Genomic DNA, 15,209 nt, shown 5'->3' on the forward strand with positions numbered 1-15,209 from the left:
TACTATACATGTCCAAAAACCTCCTCCTTATCTCCAGCCTATACACCAACCGTGACCTCGATACCAAATTTCAGAATTCCATCTCCATCCCAACACCCAACGGCACATTTTGTGGAATTTTGTACTTTTCGTAAGTTCATTGTACGAATTTCTAAAACCGCTTCCTTCTTTCCACTACAGACACCAACAGTGACATCCATAGCCAATTTTGGAATTTCAGCTCTATCTCTTTACACAATGCCAAATTTACAAATACTTCGTACAGTAAAAGCACGCATTTTTAAAACAATCTCCTTATCTCAACCTCAGAGACCAACAATGAAGTTAATATCAAAATTCAGGATTTGAGCTCTGTAATTTCCCTCAATGCCAAATTTAGTACCATTACGCATTTCTAAAAATAGCTACTTCTCTCAACTACCGACACCAACAATGACATCCATATCAAAACCAAATATAGTACACTTCGTACAATTATAATGCACATTTCCAAAACCATCTCCATATCTCAATTCCAAATACCGACAGAGGACTCAATATCATATTTTCAATATTAAGTTTTCCTCCAACCAATACGAAATGAATTACCATTTGGTACCTTTTGTGCAATTATGGGACGCATTTACAAACCAACACCAAGACAGAAAATATCTGTACTCTAAATGTCAAATTTCGGAATATTATCTCTATCTCTTCAACAAATATCAAATTTTGTACCACTCAGTACTTTTCGTACAATCAAAGTACACATATCCGAAACCACCTCCATATGTCCAGGTTAAACAGGAACATCGATTCTAATACCAAATTTCAGATTTCAAGTACTATCGGTTCACCCAGTATCAAATTGTACCAAATATGGTACTATTTAGTACTTTTCGTGCACTTGTAGTACAAATTTCCAAAACAAACTCTTCACAACCAAACCTACCACCAACAGGGATCCCAATATAAAATTTAAAAATTCCAGCTTCATTCGTTCACCCTAAATCAAAATGTTCCTAAATTAGTACTATTTAGTACAGTTCGTACGCTTAGTATACATTTCCAAAATCACCTTCATATATCAAACTAACTTGATTTTCATATCAAATTTCATCGATTCCAATACCAAATTAAAGATTTGAAGCATTATCTGTTCACCCAATACTAAATTATACCAAATATAGTACTATTTAGTACTTTTCGTGCACTTGTAGTTCACATTTGCAAAACCACCTCTTTAACACAAACCTATTACTAAACAACGATCCCGATATAAAATTTAAAAATTCCAGCTTCATTCGTTCACCCTAAACCAAAGTGTTCCTAAATTAGTACTATTTAGTACAGTAAATTTCCAAAACCACCTTCATATATCAAACTAACTTTCCAGCCTTGATTTTCATATCAAATTTCAAGTTTTTAGCTCTATCCGTTCAAATAAAACCAACTGGTACGATTTTAGAAGTTTAGTACTATTTTAGAGCTTTAAAGTTCGAATTTCCAAAAACCCTTTTGTACATCTATTCTGCACTCCACAAGTGACTCTCATTTCAATATTCAGAATTCTAGCTTATTCCGTTGGTCTAATACAAAGTATTCAGACTTTAGTGCATTTTAGTACTTTTCGTACCCTTTTCCAAAAACCCAGCCTTTTTATTTTAGAGGAATTCCTGGAAATTTCTTGCATTTATAAAACAAGAACTTATTTCAGTTCTTTCTGAAATAGGTCTTACAATGTACGTTCTTGCCCTTTTTATTAAAGATATAATATCAATCCAAAATCTTGTATGTTCATCTCATTTCCTATATCTATCACATACACCTGCAACTTACCTTCTCTCTCCTCCACATTGGGTTCCAGGATCGGTGCAACAATCAACATTTCCCCCAATGAAAATTCATCCGATATACTCAAACATGCCGGATCATGGGGATCCAACATCCACAGCGGACGCACCAAGGGCAAACCTTCATTCATCGATTCACTGAGACATTTACGCAGAACTGGTATAACATTCTGCTGACGTATTAAAGCCAAGTCTTTGGCCAAATTCTTGACATAATCACCCTTATAATAGGTTGGCAGATGGCTGAATTGCATGGCAGGCATAAAGGTCATTAGCTGTAGCCAGCGAACGTATAACTCCTCATCGGGGAGTGGCGGTTCACCCAACGAATAAAATGAAATCATTTTCGACATGGTCTTGTTCAAGGCATAATCACCACCCACAGCTCCTGGTAGGACAAATGGATAGCCTATCACACCATAATTTAATACCGTCGACATGACTTCCTTCAGACCAGACCAAGAGGAGTTAATTGGGGGTGTACTAAGAAAAGCGGGGGGTTTAGGTACCGTACTGGCCGTGGACACACCAATGAAGCCAACCGACTCCAGACTTTCCGTAAAAAGTTTGGCATACATGTCGGGATTGTCCAATGTCTGGCGACATTGATAGTAATGGGGCAAATTGTACCCCGTACCCAGATCCAAATAGAAGCTATTAACTTTATATTCAGCCTTTAGACGTTCCAATTTCTCCTTAAGCCAAAATACAGAGGCATTATTGGTTATATCCAAAACCCCAGCACTTGTGGCACTCTTGTAACGCGTCAAGGCAGGAATGCTGCGTTCCGAGTGACGTTCATAGATCAACAGCTTCTTGCGTACTGCCTCCTTGAAATTTTCACTATCCGTGCTGATGAAGGGTTGGATTGTAAAAACAATTTTAAAACCACGACGATGTAACAGATCAATGGTCTTGTTCAGAGTGGGGAAACGACGTTGATCCACAGTAAAATCACCCACATTCGCCTGCCAGAATTCATTGATCAAAATGTGACCCAATGGCAGACCCATGGCAATGAGGTCCTCGGAATAATTGTAAATGGTGGTTTCATTTAACGACTCCATATCCTCACCGTGGGGTGTACGCCACACTGGTTCCTGTATCAGCGAATAGATAACTGCCATATCTGCCTCCTTCAGACCATCCCATAGACTTTTTTGGGTCATCAGCATGTGCAGGCTCTTCATATCTTCGGTGGTGCAAATTTTATAATCCAGCTCCGGTAATTCGGTCAGATGATTCACAAACGTGAATTCATCATTTCGAGCTTTCAAACAAAACTCATTTGTTGTTGTATTCACCGATACATGCAACGGTGTCTTATCATTCACCTGTATGGCCACTCCAATGGAATTAATGAAATACCGCTTGACACCATTACCAAACTGATGGACCTTCAAATCACCACTTGAAAATGGTGCAAAATCAAAGTTATCATTACTCAACGACCATTCGTTGGATTTGGTCATACCACCGCCAAACCATAGACCATTATTTCTCTGCAACTCATAACAATCGGTGGGATGATTTCCCGGACTCAACGATTGCCAATTGATGGTGTAACAACGGAACACATCCATATCCTGGAAATTCATATACAGTCGTGCTATGCCATTCCATTCGATGCAAACGCTACCATCCTGTTTCCGGTGATCCTCCAAACAGTGATAGGGTTTATTATCCATGCCTATTGTCTTGCCCAATAGACCGGATATCACCTCTCTCTCGTCGTGACTCAAAATTCTTAGTATACGATCGTTGCTATTGAATTTGATTTTTTCAAAATACGAATAGGTCAAAATTTTCCGATGGTAACCGACATAAGCGAAGCCAATCTGCAAGAGAGGGAGAGAGAGAATATTAATGATATGGGAGATAATTGAGAAAATAATTAAGAATAGCTAGTTAAATAGTTGATTAAAAAAAAACAAGTTAAAGCTAAGTTCGCTAGGTCGAACTTTTAATACCCTCCACCATTTGGAAGGAACTTGAAAATTTTAAACAATTTGCGAAAAATTAATTGCTGCATATGAAAACAACATTGAAGATACAGGCCGAAATGTTGAAAAGAGTGTGCCGAAATTGGACTAAGCTAATGGACAATTTGGGTTGTAGTAGCGGTGAACATTTTCATGAAATAATCTTCAAATATTAAATTAACCGATTTTCTCCAAATTCGAAGTACTTGTTTCTATGACGAATTCAGTCGGATGTGCCAGATCATTTGGACTGATATTGGTCATTTGGTGTACAATTAACTCGAAACCGTCTCAAGATATATCGGAGCTATATCTAAATTTTTACCGATTCTTACCAAATAGATTGCTGTCATTTCTAAACCACTCGTTCGACAGCTGTTAAAATTATTCCAGTGACAGCTCATTATATCGTTTACTAGCGTTCCAAAGCATTTTGGTGAGAATTTTCCAGAAAAAAAAGTTATTCGTGATAGAATTCAAACGTGATAGTTTGATTTCTTTGCATTTGGCTGGAAAACCACAAGTGGCTATCGTTTTGTGTCTCGTACCATCGCTCATTACCGTGATACTGGTTGCGTACCCCGACGTCGAGGAAGTGGACGGAAGAAAACAGCAACATCAGCAGAAATGGTTCGAAAAGTAAATAAGCGACTTGATCGTAACCCGTGGCCGAAAAATGGCACGTGAGCTGAACATATCACAATATTCCATTCGGCAAATATTGAAAATTGAGCTCTGGATAAAGCAATTGAAATTCCAAAAAGTGCAAGAACTTACACCGCAACAGAAAGAAAATAGGCTTAAAACAGGTAAAGAGTGGCTTCGCTCAGCCGAAAGTGATGAACTGCCGAATTTAGTTTTCTCCAATGAGAAAACATTCATTGTCCAGCAGTTTGTAAACTAACAAAGTGATCGTGTTTGCTTGCCAAAGAGGTCAGCTGAAAATGTGCGCCTTCGGTTGGCCACCAGAACCCAAGCGCCGGCTATGGTGATGGTGTGGGCCGCCATAACAGCCGATGGTCGCTCTCCGCTCGTATTAATCGACCTTGACATCAGAATAAATGCCGAATATTATCGCGAAATTAATCTGGAGGGTGTATTAAAGCCTTGGACACTCAAACATTTTGGCCGCAGGGCTTGGACATTCCAACAGGACATTCCAACAGAATGGTTACAAAACGAGGTTCCTCGCTTAATTTCCAGCGCACAATGGCCACCAAAGTCTCCGGATACCAATCCGTTGGACTATTGTGTCTGGTGTATTTTGGAAAGCAAGGTTGGTACTAAAAAATAACAAAGTGTCGATCACCTAAAGCAAGCGCTTCGCGGGGAATGGGTCAAAATGCCGCGGAGCAACATTCGGGCAGCGTGAGACCGTTTGGTGATTATATGGCATTTAGGTTTCTCATGCCCTTAGAAAACTTCATAAGAACTTTATATCCTCATTGACGCTTGTAATATGAACCCACACAATAGATATGTAAAATATGTTTTTATTTCTAATCCTAGAAATATTCTTATATGTACAGGGTTGCCCATACTCGACGGACCCATGTTTTTTTTTTAAATTTTCCAATCGACGAGGCTTGTCCGCAGGCAACATTCTTTGCGTCAATTGAATTTTGTACGGGAACAAATGCAAATCAATGCGAATAATCCGTTGTAAAGTGCACCGAGCCATGCCCAACTGCTGAGAACGGCGTTTTTGGGATGTTCTTGGGAACCTCTCAACACTGGCTCGTATGGCAGCGATATTCTCGGCCGATCGCCTTGATCGACTTTTATATGGCCTCTTCGGATTACCCGTCGAAAATTTTTCGTATAAACGCTTAATGGTGTTCTTAGAAGGCGCACTTCTCACATTTTTTAATGTTTTACAAGCACGTTGAGTTTTCACAATTGACTTCTTTTAAATTTCAACTATTTCAGAGCGCTCGCGTGGCATGCATTGGTTCATGGTAAAAATCTGCTTGGACTGACGCTTCAAACGTGGTATGTCATTGAGCGATGTGACATCTCTGTCAAAAGTTATGGCGTTGCCAGATGGGTACGTCGAATATGGGCAACCCTGTATGATATTCTTATCAAATAACCTATTGGAATTGCCCTTTTAGCGAATATTCCACTAAAAGTGCTATCTCATTATTTTAAATTAAAACAAAATAAATAAATAACATTACTTACCAAAAATATAATCATAAAGAACATAATTATGACAAATATTTTAATTTTATAATCCTTGGTTTCCCGTTTCTTTTTCCTTATCATTTGTGGGAAGGCCTACGAAGAAGAAACACAATTTTAAGTAAATCGAATGTGTTTGAACATTCAACTCTTCTAAAACTTACCTGCATTTTCTCTCTTAGCAAACTGGCCAAAGAATTTACACTTGTTATTGAGGCCTGATTACTGGCCACACTGTACGAGTCAAAATCACTGGCCAACATTTCTTTGTTGTTTAAACGCAGGGCTGGCAATGGGGCAATCGATGCTCTACGGCGTGTTCGAAAGCGATCTCTGGAAAAAATATAAATTTATTAAATTAATTAATGAGTTATACTAAATTGACCTGAGATATAAATAAACTAAAAACACGACTATACAAATAGTACAATAGTACAATCGGAACTTCTCTAGATTAAGATGACAAATGTAATTAGTCCAACACTTTCAATGGAATAATGGAACAATTATTAAGCCCTACTCCTAACTGGTTGCAAAGATTAGATTAAGTCACGAATTCCTAACAATGAGGTTATAAATAACCACACAATACAACACTCAAAAGCTTATAACTATAAAAAATATAGATTTCTATAAATCGTAAAATTTTCCATTCTAGTGTTAATTTCTTTTTCTAAAAAATTATTTCTACCTACCCCAATGTCTTAACAATTCCCATTGTAAATAAGATAAGATGTATCCTCACTTTTATAACAATATAAACACACATATTGAAGATAACATTTTATTAACACCTTATTTCAGAGCAATAACACTTTAAAGATGCTATTATCTAAAGAAAGATATGGTAATTCGTAATCAAAAAAGCGTTTAAAGCAAATCGAGATGAGATGAACTGACAATGGTACACACCCTATGTGAGTTTTGTTAAGAAATTTTATAGACTCTATGCTCATAATGAGCAATTTTCCATCTATTAATATTTTCAGATTTAAATAAGTGTTTTTAAAATTGTGTTATACTGGGAACTTATAAAAAATAGGGTTATATTCTTCTACTGAAAAAAATAATTTTAAAATTTTCGATTTTTCTGCTAGAAATTGTTGAACTATCTAAATTTGAGGTACCTTATTTTGAAAGAAAATATCGCAAAATAACCTACATAGAATGGGCAGGTTTTCTCCCTCTTACACATTATTCGAAATTTTTCAGGTTAAGATTCCTTGAAATCCTAACATTTTAAGTAAATTGTGTCATTGCCATTATTACTGATAATAGCACGAGAATTATTTTGGTTTAACATTTGAACGCTCAAACAAATCACCAAAAGGGGTCTTTTGGACCCTTTTGCAAAATATGGTCAAAACCTTCCTTTAAACGGGGCCATATAACTCAAAAAAATATTTGTCATATAATTCTAAGGATTCATCAAGACTCTAAATCATTCCAAAACGCCAGGAACTTTTAAATATCAAAAACACATTTTAAGATTGAAATCGTAGTTCACATATATTTTTATAAAGTTCTCCTACAAAACATAATTTCAGAAGAATGACGTCAGAGACAAAAATGTTCTCCATCAAATTTCACCATAAGTTACCACAGAAAAAAAAAACATACAAAGGGTGATTTTTTGATAGCTATAGAAAAGTTTTTGAAAAATAAAACACTTCAGAAAAAGCATGGAATTTTTATTTGATGTTTAAATGTTTAAAGATTATTTCATGCAAATCTTAACCGCGACTGCGCCTTAACTGGTCCATCCGCTTAGTGCAATTTTGGCATGTTCTTTCTAACATTTCGGCCGGTATGTTTAAAAACTTTAATGTTGTCTTCCAATGCGTCAATTGAAGCGAGAAATCAAGACATGACCATAGCCCCACAAAAAGTCTAAAGGTGGTACATCGGATGATCTAGGCCGCCAATTGATCTGTCCTGAACGTGAAATGCAATATTGTTATGCTTGCTGTGTGACAGCATATTTGAAGAAGTTCGGAGCATATTTGAAGAAGTACAGTCAAATGATATAATCTGTCCATAAACCACACAAAACTGTGATTATTTTTGATTTTCATTTAAAAATAGACAACTCTGTTTATTAACATATCCATTGAGCCAAAAATGAGCTGGAAGAAGAGCGCGAAGAACTTTCTATGAGCACACGCATTTTGATAATAAAATCTAATGTTTTGCAGGACGGTTGTTCGTTTGTAAGACGGTTCATGGTTAAATTATAGATTAAACAGTTTGACAGTGAAACAAAACACAAAAAAGAGCGTTAATTTTTTAAGCCAGTGTTGCCAAAAATAATTAAAAATCACCCTTAAAATAAAGAAAATACTTGCAAAACAAAATTATTGCCTTTTCGTAATATAACATACAATTTTGTTTTTTTTGTGAACAAAATAAATTGAATTTAGGCACATCCGACCGAATTCAGTCTAGAAGCAAGTATATCAAATTTGGTGAAATTCTATTCAGATATAGCTATATCTCCCATATATATGTTTCATCCAATTTGGTGTTTAAGTCCTTCACATTCGTAATATGCACTCCACAAGGATGATATTTGGTACCCGATACGGATACAGTCCAGCAATAGCTATTCCAAATTTCATCGAGATTTGGATATAGCTCCCATATATATATCTTCGACTTATTTCACGTTTATTGTGCAGCATATGGATATATTGTTCATTCTGTGTATAATATCAGATTGGATAGACTTTTGCATATTCAACCGAATATCTATCTGAAGAAAATATTATTAAAGTTGTTATATAAAGACAATTTTTATTCGTAATAAATTTACCATATTCATCGATTCGATGTCAATTGTTGCTTTTCTAAGTTAAATTTCATTATTACTTTCTGTATAATTAGTATTTAACATGTAGTGTTCTTTAAATGTCAAAACTAAACAAAGAAAAAAACACAACAACCCAATCTGTTTTGATCATCTACTTTTCATTATTTATTTTATGTTAACATATTTAGATATAACCAGTAAAGAAAGTCTTAAAGTCGGGCGGGGCCGACTTTATGATACCCTACACCATTTTGCTAATTAAGTTGAGCTCCACATAACAATTAAAAGTTTTTTTGGGAGAATTCAATCATACACGCTATGGTTATAATTATAATTTAAAGTTCAAAGGACTAAATATGCCGAAGCATTTGTATCTTTTAAATTCGGAATTGTATTGCCCATTTGGTGCACAATTAATTTGAAATCGGATTAAGATATATATATGGGAGCTATATCCAAATTTGAACCGATCTCGATAAAATTTGGCTGAGCTGTATTTGATATATTTTGAGCTGTATTTGATATATTTCCCTGAATATCGTGCATATTACGGTTGTGGGTAACAAATATAACAAATCGGATGAATAATATATATGGAATCTATAGTTATATCTTCACCAAATTTGACACACTAGCTTCTAGGCTCAATTCGGTCGTAAGTGCCAAATTCCATCACATTTGGACAAATATTAGACGTTTGGTGCACAAAAAAAGGTAAATCGGACGAAGTTATATCTGGAAGCTATATCCAAATCTGAACCGATCTCCATAAAATTTAGAAAATGTATTTCTGAGCTGCATTTGATATATTTCCCCAAATATTGTTGTGACAGAGTGCATATTACGGCGGCGGTGGACAAAAATAACAAATCGGATGAACAATATATATGGGAGCTATATCTATATCTGAACCGATTTCGATCAAATTTGGCATACATATTTTCAGGCCTAATTTGGGTGTATATGCAAAATTCCATAAAATTCGGGCTGATATTACACGTTTGGTGCACAATAAAAGGCAAATCGGACAAAGATATATATGGGAGCTATATCTAAATTTTGACCGATTATCTCCAATTTCAATAGGGTTCGTCCTTGGGCCAAACAAAAGGCCTTTGCAAAATTTCATCTGGATCGGGCAATAAATGCGACCTGTACTTTGTTTACAAAAATACAGGGACAGAATCCAAATGGGATGGAATTTGGCAACTAGGATCGAATTTAGTCTAGAAGGTAGTATGTCAAATTTGGTGAAGATCGGTTCAGATATAGCTATAGCTCCCATATATAATGTTCATCCGATTTGTCATATTTGTTACCCACAGCCGTAGTATGCACTCCGTAACAATGATATTCAGGGAAATATATCAAATACAGCTCACAAATATCTTTGCCAAATTTTATCGAGATCGGTTCAGATTTGGATATAGCTCCCATATATATCTTTATCGGATTTCAAATTAATTTTGCACCAAATGGGCAATACAAGTCCGAATTTAAAAGATACAAATGCTTCGGCATATTTAGTCCTTTGAACTTTAAATTATAATTATAATCATAGCGTGTATGATTGAATTCTCCCATAAAAACTTTTAATTTTTATGAGGAGCTCTACTAAATTAGCAAAGTGGTGTAGGGTATCATAAAGTCGGCCCGCCCGTCTTTAAGACTTTCTTTACTGGTTTTTTATACTAAGTCTAACTACTAATCCTACTAAGTAAATATATACTGACAATAAATGCAAAAATTGTTAAAGTTTTACAAGTTTTTATATCTACCCCAATTTTACTGAATCAGCAATAACTCATTGTTTTATGTATATAGATACATACATATGTATGTATGTATGTACTCATGTATGTGTGTGTGTTCTAATACACAAATATTTGTCAAAAAGTTAACACATTGCGATGAAGAGTAAATCAGATTAGCTATTGTATTATGGTCCAATACATTTTGTTACTATTTTATAAATTTAAATTGTTTACTAATGTCTTTAAATAACAAACCACAACAATAAAAAGTGAACTTAAATTCCAACAAAGAAATATAATAAAATAATTCAAAAAACAATTGAAAATATGAATATGCGATTCAAAGTTATAAACATAAATATCTGAAAACAAAATCGCTTTAATGGCTGGCAAATGGTCGAATAACAATAATTTTGAAGTGGTTTTTGGAAAAAATAGAATTTTATTTCACATTTATTCCGTTGGATATTTATGCTCTTTATGTTTGTAATTACCTCCAATGAATATGAAAATATATTTCGTTTAAATATTTTAAGAAGCAACAAAACCATTGTTCTTTTATAATTTGATCAATTTTGATGTTGAAAAACAACTTAAATTGTTTAAAGGTTTCCATTAAACGTCACCAAATACATTATGTATTTAACAATTGTTGTGAAACACCTGACTGAGCCAACATGTGAATATTTATACTGTTTGCATGAAATGGAGCACCGTGTTTTTTTAAATAAATCATAAAACAATAAAAAAAAATTATTTAGTATGCAAATATCTAATTAGTTAAATTCAAAAAAAAATAGAGTAGTCAATCACTTCCCTTAACTTGCAAGAACAAAACAAATCGGGTTACCAAACCATAATTTTAACGAGGAAATGTCGCACACAATAACTCGAATTTGTCATCTTATATAATGGGTTGGTAGTCTGACTTGCAATGCATATTTTTGCTGGGTTAAAACCTTTTTAGAGATCTGCTAGCTGTTAAAGATTTTCTTAGTGCCTTCGGTCTGTACACGACCTTTTAAAGCGTCTTATAGAATTCAAGAGGTTTTCAAAAGATGGTTGAACTTTAGAAGACTCTCTGTCAGAAAGAAACCTCGTAGAGGGTATTCTACTTGTAGAAGACCATTGCCATCATTCTGAAAAATTGTTGACCTTTGTTGTTCATTATACCCTAAAGCACTATATGTTTAAAAAATTTTATTGGGCCAAAAAAACTACAGGGTGAGAAGAAAAAACTGCAACCAACTTCAGACTGCTGTCATTTCTAAGCCACTCGTCCGACAGTTATTAAAATTATTCCAGTGACAGCTCATTATATTGTTTACAAGCGTACAAAAGCATTTTGGTGAGAATTTTCCAGAAAAAAGTTATTCGTGACTTAATTCAAGCGTGATAGTGTGTCTCGTACCATCGTTCATTACCGTGATACTGGTAGCATAGCCTGACGTCAAGGAAGTGGACGGAAGAAAACAGCAACATCAGCAGAAATGATTCGAAAAGTAAAGAAGCGACTTGATCGAAACCCGCGTCGCAGTGGCCGAAAATGGCTCGTGAGCTAAACATATCGCAATATTCCATTCGGAAAATACTGAAAAATGAGATCGGGATAAAGCCATTGAAATTCCAAAAAGTGCAGGAACTTACACCGCAGCGGAAAGAAAATAGACTCAAAAGAGCTAAAGAGTTGCTTCGCTTGGGTGAAAGTGGTGAACTGCCGAATTTGGTTATCCCCGATGAGAAAACATTCGTTGTCCAGCAGTTTTTAAACAAACAAAATGATCGTGTTTACTTGAATGGTTACAAAATGAGATTCTTCGCTTCATTTCCAGCGCACAATGGCCAATAAAATCTCCGGATACCAATTATACCGTTTGAAGGCCATAATTCGTGCCAAAGGTGAGTAATTCTAAAATTCGATGCTATTTCCGATATTGTTTGCTTTCATTCAATAAAATTAAAAAAAAATTAAAATTATGGCTTTTGACTTTGTTGCAGTTTTTTTTTTTTATCTCAACCTGTAAGAGTCCGATTGTCTTCAAATTACACACATCACAATGTTTTTATTAACCCAGTGTGGTATGAAGATGGAATATATCGGTTCACCCCTTCTGGTACCTCGCCCACAAGTGATCTAAATTTTAAATTCCCATAAAGCTCATAAAACGAGAAATTAACATCCATTCCATTCAGACTTGATACATCTCAATATTTGTTCTTTCTGGTACCTACCCCACAAAGGGTCAAAATTTTGAATAACAAAAACGATTATAAAATCCGAAATCATCATCCGGTTCTCTTCTTATTTTACACATCCCATTTTTTCTACTAACACAATATCCACTGTGAAGATGGGATATATCGGTTCACTCCTTCTGGTACCTCCCCCACAATGGGTCAAAATATTAAACATCCATGAAGCTCATAAAACGCGAAATTTACACCCGATTCCATTCAGTCTTGGCAAATCTCAATATTTTTTGATCAACACAAGGTCTGTTATATAATATGGTAGAGATCGGACCATTTCTTCTGGTACCTCCTCCACATAGGGTTCAAGATTTTGAAAAATAAAACACTCAAAGAAAGCGAAATAAGCATCCAACTCTCTTCAAATTTCACACACACAAACATTTTTGCTAACACCCGCCCTATGCTGCTAAAGAAAAGATACGCTTATATTCATATAGACGGCAAATGATTAATTTTTGGACCGACATCCATATATTCCTTCTTTTTTGGCACTTTTTTATAATACCAAAGTTTTTGGCTATCATTTCATAAAAATATATTTTCTCAAAAATTGAAACCAATTGCAATTTTCTTATTGTTTTAATCAAACATTTTCTTATTATACATTTCCCTACTGAGATTTAGTTTAATTAAATCACAGCTATCCATATAATACACACCATGCGAAGCCGAGGAAGATTGTCTGCGACGTATTAGTAACAGAATAATTTCATTTAATTCAGACGCTCATTCTTTTTCCCGATTTTTGTTGTTTTGTTTTTTTTTTTTTTTTTTGTCTTTTCTGTTTGTTTGACAATACCGATCCGATATACTGCGTTCCAAATCCAACGATCTTATCACTTTCGAGTTTATTCCAGCACTGACTTGACTTAGCAGAGGTTGCTCAAAATTTTCCGAAAACATTTATTCACTCTCATTGGCCCTCTCTTCTGTGTACATCAAATCAAAACAAACGTTGAAAGATTATCTGTCTGTAGTTTGGGGAGTAATGAGTGTGTACGTTTCAAGCCCCAAGAGATAAACCGGCGAACTTGTGCCGCAAAAAATTAAAATTCTTCTCAAAGCGTGAGTTTATATTTGATTTTTTTATAAACGTTGGAAACTTTTTGTGGGATTGTGAATCTAGACGTTTTTTAATATTTGCTCAGAAGTCAAATTGATACCACACGATTTGTGTTTTAAGACAGCTTAGACATTCCTATAGATTTATGCAAATTTATGCATCAATTTGATTTTTTTATTTTCTTTTATTATTAAAAATAACTGGAACTGAGTTATTTTTATCGGCTTTTTATTAGTTATGTCTATTTGCTATATAATTAAGTAATTTGTATACCCTACACAATGCATACTATTTAGATCGTTGGCTTGTAGGAAAAATCTCAAAACGCTTGGAGATCCTCCTAGTCACGTACTTTTAGACAACTATTTTTATACCCACAGTCTTATCATTTGCTGCTGTCAAGAAATCAAATTAATTTTCGCATAAAATCGAAAATATTTGAAACTTGTAGTTTTTCATGTAGGTCAATATTGGAGTGTAGGGGTGAGAATAAGATGCGTTTTTTTTTTTTTTTTTTTTGGAAATTCGATCAGTAAATGTACTAAGAGGTACTAAACCAGTAAGGAAAGATCAAAACTCGGGCGGTGCCGAATATATGATACCCTACTCAACTATGCGTATTTAATAGAGCTTCCGTATAAAAAAGTTTATATTGGGAATTTACCAACTGTGAACCAAATAAATTTGCTGTATAGTGCTGTGAGTGATATGTCTTCCATAAGGATTATATTAAAAAGGTATTTATTGAAGCAATATACCGGACCAAGTTTCACCAAATGGTAAAATTCGGTTGAAAATGAAAAAATCTATTCAATTTGGGCTGATATTACATATATGGTGGGCAATAACCGTGTAATCGGATGAATATGTATATCGAAGCTATATAAAAATCTGAAACGATCTCAATAATATTTGGCAGAGGTATTTTCGATGTCCGGTATTAAATATCATTGTAGTGGAGTGCATATTATTTATGTGAGGAACTTTAACACCAAATCGGATGAAACATATATATGGGAGCTACAGCTTAGTATAAGAATAATGTTACTTCCATACATCAAGGAAGTGGTTTCCATACATCAGTTAGTCAATCACCTACTCTCTTTGAATATATATTAACTCCAATCATATTAAATTATGCTACGAATTTTTTATTTGTATTCATCAAAATTTATCATCAAAATAAACACCCCAATAAGTAATCTTGTTCAGTTTTTTTTTTATTCTCGGAGACCCTTGGAAGAATTTTGAAAGTTGTCAATGAAAATTATTCAAAAAATTACAATATATATTGGGGATAGTATTCCTTTTATAATTTTGCAGTTTTTAGCA

The 15,209-nt window shown here is 34.6% G+C and overlaps 1 protein-coding gene across 5 annotated transcripts in view; it reads right to left on the minus strand.

Moving 5' to 3' along the window:
• The window catches only part of LOC101897275 (myogenesis-regulating glycosidase), a 45,379-nt gene that overhangs the window by 2,637 nt on the left and 27,533 nt on the right, over positions 1-15,209 (minus strand). For 4 of the 5 annotated variants that reach the window (XM_059127303.1, XM_059127304.1, XM_059127306.1 and 1 more), the window contains exons 3-5: positions 6,163-6,331; positions 5,999-6,094; positions 1,819-3,670 (exon numbers count right to left, since the gene is read on the minus strand). In XM_059127303.1, the coding sequence (XP_058983286.1) occupies positions 1,819-3,670; positions 5,999-6,094; positions 6,163-6,331 (2,117 nt within the window). Of the gene's footprint in view, positions 1-1,818; positions 3,671-5,998; positions 6,095-6,162; positions 6,332-13,473; positions 13,672-15,209 lie in introns of those variants that run through there. The other variant, XM_059127307.1, reaches the window with a different exon arrangement.

The sequence above is a fragment of the Musca domestica genome, unplaced genomic scaffold (assembly GCF_030504385.1).
Source record: "Musca domestica strain aabys unplaced genomic scaffold, Musca_domestica.polishedcontigs.V.1.1 44, whole genome shotgun sequence".
Taxonomy (NCBI): Eukaryota; Metazoa; Arthropoda; class Insecta; order Diptera; family Muscidae; genus Musca; species Musca domestica.